The 8,958-nt window shown below is 40.2% G+C and overlaps 1 protein-coding gene across 1 annotated transcript in view; it reads left to right on the top strand.

Moving 5' to 3' along the window:
• The window catches only part of THADA (THADA, armadillo repeat containing), a 296,890-nt gene that overhangs the window by 66,144 nt on the left and 221,788 nt on the right, over nt 1-8,958 (top strand). Inside the window, exons 24-25 of the mRNA XM_025203203.1 lie at nt 5,433-5,565; nt 7,696-7,809. Coding sequence (XP_025058988.1) covers nt 5,433-5,565; nt 7,696-7,809 — 247 coding nt within the window. The remainder of the gene's footprint in view (nt 1-5,432; nt 5,566-7,695; nt 7,810-8,958) is intronic.

Here is an 8,958-nt window from a genome sequence, read left to right as displayed (position 1 = left end):
GGCTCCCAAGGGAGGTGGTGCTCTCCCCTACCCTGGGGGGCTTCAAGAGGAGGTTAGATAGGCATCGGGCTGTGGTCATCTAGCCCCAGCCCTCTTTCCTGCCTATGCAGGGGGTCGGACTCAATGATCTATTGAGGTTCCTTCCGACCCTAACATCTATGAATCTACCCCTTCCAGTGCTGCTGCCACCCAGCCCAGCCCAGCCTGGGCCCAGTCCCTTGCTGGGAAGAGACTGGCATCGCTCCTGGCCTGAAGCCTGCAGTGGACAGCCTGCCTTCACCCCATGCACCAATCCATAGGGGTGCATGCCCCCCATGCCTCACCCAGGGGTATGAGTAGCAGTTGGGAGCTGCCCTCTGGATGAGCCTCCCGTAGCTCCATCCCACTTCTGGCGGGGTCACATTCACTGCCCTGGCTGGGGAGCACCTGCCCCTCTGCCCCCACCATGCTCCATTCCTTGACCCCCGTTCCCCCCCCATGTTCTCTTCATGAACATGAAGTCATGTTCTCTGACCCTTCTAATGTGGCCATCAGGATGGTAGATGAAAGGTAGCTTCAGTTCACAGATCTAGTAATGCTTGAAACATCTGTGAAAAGGTGTGGCAATAGGATAGAACATATGTGGTGTCACTATTGGAAGGAGTGATTTCTTTGAATATTCATTAGAAAAGATAGAGAAGGTGCAGTGTCTGTTGCCTAGGTACCTGCCTCTGCTTGTATCCTCCTGGCTGGTAGGTATAGCGTGAGTGACAGTTGTGGCAGTAGAACTATAATGCTTTTAACATGTAAAATCATATCATATGTAACATAGTGAGAAAAGAAAAAGTAAATGGAGAAAAGAATAAGGCTCCTTCAGCTTGCGTATTCCTCTTCTGACTTTTTTGTCTAAATCCTGACTTCTCTTGTCTTTCTCCTTATTTCAGCCACCCAGGTGTTCTGTAGGAGCTAACAGGCTACCCAACTGTTTAACTGGGAGACTAGTTAGGACTTGTGTTATGGTACGAATAATTCCTATAGGTTGGTATAATTATAGTTGTATTAATAATAATGGTTAATCCTCTTTACAGGCTTGTGCTGAGCCATCAGTGGAAGCATTTACTTGTTTTTAATAAAGATGTAAAATGGCATTCATGCGAGAAAAAATTACTAAAAGAGTGCATTTGAAAAGGCTATGTTAAGGTGCTAGCTTTACCAGCTAAATTATATTTTCTTGAACTTTTTTCTTCCTCAGGCAACACCTGGAATAGAAGTAGACTTGACGTTCTGCTCCTTCCCAAAATTATTTTGCTTAAGGCTATTCCTGTAATTTGGATAGAAGTATTTATTTTTAGAGCTTTAAGCCATACAAGAGGGTTTATAGGTAATGCCAACTTGTATAAGAACGATGGAAAAATACTTCATGGCAAGAAAATAGTTCAGACACTTGATAAATAAGTCAAAGGGCTTATAAATAATAGCACCTTTTTCTGTCTTCACAATATGTTAGATGCATATTTTGAGAGTTTATTTTATGTCTAAAATAATTGGACATTGGAATTATATTATATGTTATATAATTATATTTCCAATGTCCACATCAAATATTCATTGGGCCATTTAGCTGGGCCAGTATCCTACCTCCCAGACCCATTGCAGGTGGGATACTGGCTCAGTACTCCCTATATCCGGGTGTTCATCCTGTGTGCAAATCCTAGGCCTCAAGGCCTGTGAGTATGGACGTCCCCAGTCACATTTGACCTTATCCATGCACTTATTGCTGACGGCTTCGGTTCTATTTCATTGTATATATTAATTTCTACTGTGTGAGATTAAAGATGTTAAAATTAGCGTTAGCTAGATTGTGCCCACCATAATCACCATCTTAAAGATCCTTAAGATAATTGTACAGTTATCACAAAGCCCTCAAATGAGCACAAAATCAGTTAATGATTTACTATGCTGCAAGACTTGTTCACACGGACCTTATACAGGCCTTGGCATGAGTAAACAGATAGACTTTATTCAGTGTGCTGACTGTCAGCTGAATCAGACTATGATTCAAAAGCAAAAGGAAGTGAAAGCCCAGGATGGAATGCTTTTCAGCAAGAACACCTGAATTCAGGAGTTCAAACCTTGGGACTGTTAGCAGAAGTATTTTGGCTGATTTTGCCTTTTAAAGGAGAGTCTCCTGTGTAGCCAATTCACTTTTGTTTTTTCAAACTAAAAAGCACTTTATTTACATTGTGCAGAGTTTCTCATGAGTTTGTGTAGTATCTTGCCCCTTTTGGTTTTAGATGCTCATTACTGTGGCATTATTCTTTAAATGCAGAGTATAAATCATACCAATAGAAAACCATTAATGTTCCAATGACTGTCTGATGAAACAGAAGGTAGTTATGCATTTTTTGTTTAAAGTTGATTTTTTTGGAATGTAGATTTTAGAGGTGTTTGAGTAGTTAAGTTACTTGAAACGGATGAGCTGGTAGCTTTATGATGCAAATCCAGGGTCCTTCGATCCAGTGCTTCCTGTTAAGAGAGTTCTTGTCCTCAAGCAACCAGTTTTTAAAAAATCATCTTTGTTATGTAGATTAAAAAAAAGAAATAAGGAAAAAATCTGTGGCATTATTGACATGAAACACATAGCCTTGAACTGGCTTGATAACAGCTCTTATCTGGTTGCTCACAACCTAATAATAATTACCTAATAAACTCTTAATAGTTTATTAATAATTACAAAGTCAGTAGATTTTTGTGTCTATTTTTAGGATACATTTGTTTATGCACGTGGAATACCACTGCCATGCCATGAGTAGTAGATTTTGAGAAGGGAGGGAGAAATCCACCTCCACTGCTAAATATGCTACTGACTGACTGGACCATTAATACGGTGCATCTTTCATCACCTACTATTTTATGCGCTCATTTATGCAAACATCATACTCCTGTTTTACAGATAAATAGAGCTGGGTTTAGAACCCAAGTCACTCTGCTGTGCTACTTTAAAAAAAAACCTTCTAAATTCCTGTGCTTGTTTATCCTTTCTGTAACCATGTCTCTTAAGATCTGCTTGACATTTCTTTTCCAGGCCAGGAATAGAAACAAGGAGTCTTCTTTCCCTCCATTCTGTTGCTGTATAGCAGGTAGTTGTGCAACCTACTTGCAAAACATTGCTTCATGCATTGGAAGATTGTGGCCTGGCTCTGAAGGTCCTATGTTGAAATCTTGATGCTGACTTGTTGAGAGGGAACAGGGCGCAAGAAAGGTCTCTATTATGGAATTTCTAACGCGCAAACATGGTTAGGTGAGGGCAGGGCAAACTTTACACAAATTCACTTCTCCTAGAACAAAGAACGGAACTCATGTTCCTTATATAGTAGAACTTACCTCTTCTGCCTCTCAGAGGAACAGGGTCAAATCTATATAGCAGGTAATGCTGTCTATATAGTAGATCCATGATGTGATGTATGTGCACTAGATGAAAACAGAAACTGCATTAATAAAAATAGCTGAAATTCAGGAGACATAAATTTGTATTCCAGGCCATCGTAAATTTTCTCTGGCTTTACTTTGGGGTATTTGGGTTTGACATGGGTCTATGACCAGTTGTACTAGGTGTGGTATATTTTTTATTGTCTGCAGGTATTGCGGTTCATTCTATTGTTGATATGGAAATGCTAAGTTTCATAGTGTAGTTGTTTCCAGGCAGCCATTGTCAAGAATAATCCGGCACAATTTTTGAAGGGTGAAAGGAACATCAGGTCATGCCTTCTGAGACTAGATGTGCTAGTGGTAAGAGAGGAAACCCAATCTGTTCATATGCAAATGTGAGGACCATTTTTCAGCCTGATTCATTTGCATGCTTGCATGGGTTCTTTCTAAACAGTTTATTTGTAGAACAGATATTATGGTTATAATCATGCAGTGGTGACTTTGGCACTTATAGCTGTGCAGATTGTGAGACAAGGTCAACTCTAGGCATTGGAAAATCTGATTATATTTACTTGAAGTCTTTCATATGCAAGAAGAATATTAATGTTTCTGAGGGTAAAAAAAGACCAAAACCAAAGCACACAAACAAACATGCCCAAATCGGGATTCTTTTCCACACGGTCTAGAAGTACCTTCAGTTTGGTAAAGAGCAGTGTTGGTACAAAGAAAAATACTGATAGAGATCCTGATGGACATGATGAATTGGCTCTCCTTTTTGTTTTTAGCTGAAAAAATACTGTTAAAAACTTGTGTGTTCAGTATGACATTTCCTATATGTTTCCTGTTGTTTAAACAAATGCATCCAACTTCCGAAAGAACCATGCAGCAAGTTATCAGTGTCCTCTTGGGAGCAGAGTCAGAGGCATATTATGCGAAGTAGTATCTTAACCCTGCATTTCCTGCTTTCACAATGTTTTGTTTTTTTCCTTGAAACACTGATTTATTTCAGAGATGTACGGGAAGACCTTAACTGAACTGTTTTTTCTGCTGTTTAATTTGGGGTTTTTGAAGTCTCATAGTTTGGAAGTTTACGTGGAACAGAAGGCACTGTGTGTGTTAGCAGTGTTAGCCCTATTGTGCTTTGGTATATTTTTTCTGAGTTGGTTTAATTAACACATTATATAAAGTCTTATCAAATAGCAAAATCTGACCAAAGCTAGGGAACAGATCTGGCTGGCAGTACACAGCTACAGTGTATGGAGAGAAGGTTTACATATGGTCTTCTACCCTAAGGATTTGCACAAGGTTCATCTGTACTTTTCACATATGCACAAGCTATTTTAGGTAGTTATTACTCATACCACCAGCAGAAGAGGGGCAGGGCCACGTAGCTGCATCTGTACAAGGGAATACGTCCTGCATCTTCTGAAATTGTACTGGAGCTCCTCTTCCCTTCTTTGTTTCCCATCTGAGTTTTTGGAGTTTCTTTGCAGCACTTCTTTCAGTGCCCCCGTCCTGTCAAGAAATGTCCCAGGCTGCTTGTTGTTAAATGCCAGGTATACAGTACTGAATAGCAGATCTGTTTCAGTGGCTCCAGTCTTCACCACCCTTTCATTGTCTTGACTGGGATCTGTGCACACCTTTCTGAGGGAAGGGGACTAAGCTGCATTGTTATGAAGACAATAGAGTTTTTCCTTTTTCACCAAAAACACTTTTTCTTGTGACACCTTGTGTGGGTTTGATATGACTTGTGCCAACCTTGGGAGATATCCAGTTTTAAAACTAAAATAAATGAAGCTTCAATAATAGGCTTGGATGGCTTGGTTGGGGATGACCCTATTTTGAGCAGGGGGCTGGATTAGATGACTTTGGGAGGTCCCTTCCAGCCTTACTTTCCTATGATCCTATGAAGTACACATCTGCTGTATACATTTTAGTATATCAGTTTGTGCATGTCTAATATATATTTCTGTTTTGATTTTCTCTATCCTAGCTACTTATCCATTCTTATTTTTGTCATGCAGATGTAACAATGAGAGTCTACAGAGGTTGCCAGAGCAATGGTTGTGCAGTGTTTTGGAAGAAATAAAATCTTGTGATCCTTCATCTAAGCTATGTGCCACTAGGCGCAGTGCTGGAATTCCATTTTACGTACAGGTACCTACTAGAGTTAGCAATTTCCTTTATTATTGCTGCTTCTGTCTGAAATATATAAACTCATATAAGATATTGGTAAGTATAGTGTGTGTGGTATGCTTGCTCTTTAATGATTTTTGCCTATTTTTGGTCAAATTTATACCGCTTCTGGGGACTTTGTCAACTTTGGTACAGTTGAGAGGCCATATTTTGGAATAGCTTATATTTATGCAGGCCCATCAACTGGGATTGCCTGAAGTATGGGTCAGAACAGAAGTTTGGCCTGAAAGATGGATCTTATGACTGGTGTTTTGGAGGATGAAGCACATGAGTTTTGTTGGTTCAAATCCTGGAAAACATGTAACTTTGTTTCATTTCAGACACTGTAAGTATGTCTCTGATAGCACATAGCTGCTTATTTTACTTGTTAAAAATGTGGATATGGCTCTGAAGTGTCAGTTATGAAATAAAAGTGTAGAACTGAAAGGGATATCAAGACATAAGCTACACCAGTCTTCTGTACTGAGGCAGGATCAAGTGTACTTAGGCCAGCCCTTAATGTGTTTTTAAAAACCTCTAGTGAAAATTTCACAGCCTTCATAGGTAACCTGTTCAAGCTGATTTCTTCTTTTCCTTCATTGCAATGAGAACAGTTGTCGTGAGCAAGAAAACCGGAAAAACTGTCATATTGGAAGACCATAGATCCCCTAAATCCTCTTTCTACCAGATTAAATAAACCAATTCCTTCAGCCATTTCTTAGGTCATAGTTTCTGAACCTCTCATCATTCTTGTTTCTTCCCTTGACTCAGTGGCGGCTTTCAGACGTGAAACCCCCCCACCAAAAAACCCCCAAGACAAAACAACCCCAAACCCTAGCACTTTACTTTCAACTTGGTGCGCCCCCACTTTGAGCACAATTTATACTCAGATGATGCATTGCATCAGTTTGACCCAGTTTGCCCTGTATAGATTGGGCATCTCAGTGGGGCTTTTTGGCATTATATCTAATAGCTGATATCAGGGCCCTGTCAGTCTGTGGCTGGAGGGCCTCCCATGCCTCTGATTGGCTGAGTGGGCTCGAAGAGTCCCATCCCTCAGAGATTGACAATTTACAAATGGTTGTACTTAGAACTAGATGAAAACATTTTAGTACAATCTTGTTTTAGTGAAAAAGGCCCTTACGCCATAATACAAATGTTGCATTGAATGGATTGATTTTAATGGAAAACAGATCAAGGACATTAGCAGTTCTGGGGCAAGGTCTCACTCTCTTCCCACCTCGGTCTACCTAATCTCCTGACACTTAAGGTACCTCTCAGTATGCAAGACATGCATGCTCAACTCCCTGTTCCTAATCTGGATTTCTGACATGTGAAGGAAGTCTCTGGCCTATATGCTGTCAACTGTCAAAAATAGGACAGATTGTTAGAGGGAGGGAGACTGCCTCTGTAACCCTGAATTAGGCAGAGCGGAGATTCTGCTTGAATTTCTCCTAGCCCCAGGTGAGTGTTTTAACATAAGATAAACACTAGACTGTTTGCTATTCTAGAAAGTGTGTCTTTTGTCTTTTTTCATAAAGAAAGTCTGATTTTATCCTGCCTTAGAATGAAAACTGTTTTTGATTCTCCAGTGTTTGCAGAATGAAATTTTTGTTGTTTTTTCCCTAGTCCATAAACTAGCAAATCATGTGTGTCTGTGTGTGTGTATGTGTAAAATAAGTTTTGTATCTAAGGCATTTGTCCAGAATGTGAAGTACGTGTATACTTAATACAACAGGTGTTTTTGCTATAGTAAATTAGTTTTTGAAAAAATATTAGTTCATTCTTATATAATGGGGGAAAATGTAAGTTTTTATTTTACTCAACTTGAAAATTGGTGAAGGGATATTGCTGAGATGTCTCAGGAAAATTCACCTGTGTAGGAAAAATGCAAAAAATTTCATTCAAAAGCCATGAGTGGTTCAGAAAATTTGGAGTACAGCAAAACGGTTACAACTGAACCTCTTGTGCAAATTTCCCAAGGTGCTTTTCAGTCACTAGAGGCTGTGTTAACATATTAGGTAGGAAAAAAAAAGACATGGATGCTGAAATAAAACTGTAAAAGAATGCGTCTAGAATATGTAGTAATTTGTTTTTAACCCTTTTCCTTAGGCGTTGTTGGCTTCAGAACCAAAAAAGAGTACGACAAACTTGCTGAAAATTACAATGAAAGAGTTGATATCTTTGGCTATTCCCTTGAATGATTCGACAAGTACAATCCCACAGGTGAGAAGTAAATACTCCTTTTTTCAAGCAGTTCAGTTCAAATCAATCCTCATCTTTTTCAAAGTAGCTGTAATTCATTTTTATTATTAATAGGCGGTTTTAAGACATTATTCATTTAGAAAGTTTGTAGTCTTTGGACTAGATGTAAATGTATGAGAAGTGTTTTGATAAATAGTGGGTGCATCTATAAATGCACTTTACTGTGGAGTAGACCAATTAGCTTCACAGTAAAGCATCTCTGTCTACATGTGTGCCAGTATTAGGACACAGTAAATTAATTAACTCCATTACAAGATAGTGCTGTCAGGGACAATACTGTCTTACAGTGGAGTGATTAACTGGAATGAAATGCATGTGTGGACGGTGACCACAGGTGTAAAACGCACCCAGGTAGTCCAGGCAGCAGGGGGCCAGACTCCTGCGTGCTGCCTAGCTACATGACTGCGCTTTTGGCACTGTCATGCCCCAGTCAAGCCCCTCCGCTGCCCCCTGCTGCCACCTGGAGCCCAGGGCTGACTCCCTCAGCGTGCTGCCAGCTTGGACCTGCTTCACCCTGGTTCCAGTTGTTGCATGTGTAGATGCTGCACTCAGGAGCAGTGTATTGCAGTTCAGATGCTCTGGAGTTTATCACTTTGTGTTAATTGCATGTGCAGATGCACCCAGTCTTGCATATAGCTGACATTGTATTCTCCCTTCAGTGCCTCTTCAAGTGTAGTGAAAATATTCAAATTCCTTTTAATTATAGGTTTTGTTGTTAGATTATTGCCTCTAATATTACTGAATAAATGTGAGTGGTAAAATTTTACCAAGTGATCTCCCACTTGGAATAGAAACCAAGTTTGTACAAGATGGAAAAAAATTGTTTTCCTTTGCCAGAGATGGCAGATTTAGATCAAATCTTAAGAAAAAATGTTGAATTTAAGAGTGTGACGGGGCCATCTCAAAACCGGTCATGACATCAGTCCTCCTGCCTGTCTAGGGCAGTTTGCTCTGCCTCGCCTTGATGTATCAAAAAAGATGGAAAATGCGGGAGGCAGCCCATTTTATTAGCCTGATTCCAAGGGCCAAATACACTGCTCCAAACCTCCCCTTGCAGTGTCCCATGCCTTGCAGATGGCATCCAAAATCACTTCCAACTCCGCCGGCCCC

Source organism: Alligator sinensis, unplaced genomic scaffold, assembly GCF_000455745.1.
Source record: "Alligator sinensis unplaced genomic scaffold, ASM45574v1 scaffold377_1, whole genome shotgun sequence".
NCBI classification, from domain to species: domain Eukaryota; kingdom Metazoa; phylum Chordata; order Crocodylia; family Alligatoridae; genus Alligator; species Alligator sinensis.
This window is presented reverse-complemented; position numbering and strand designations above follow the sequence as displayed.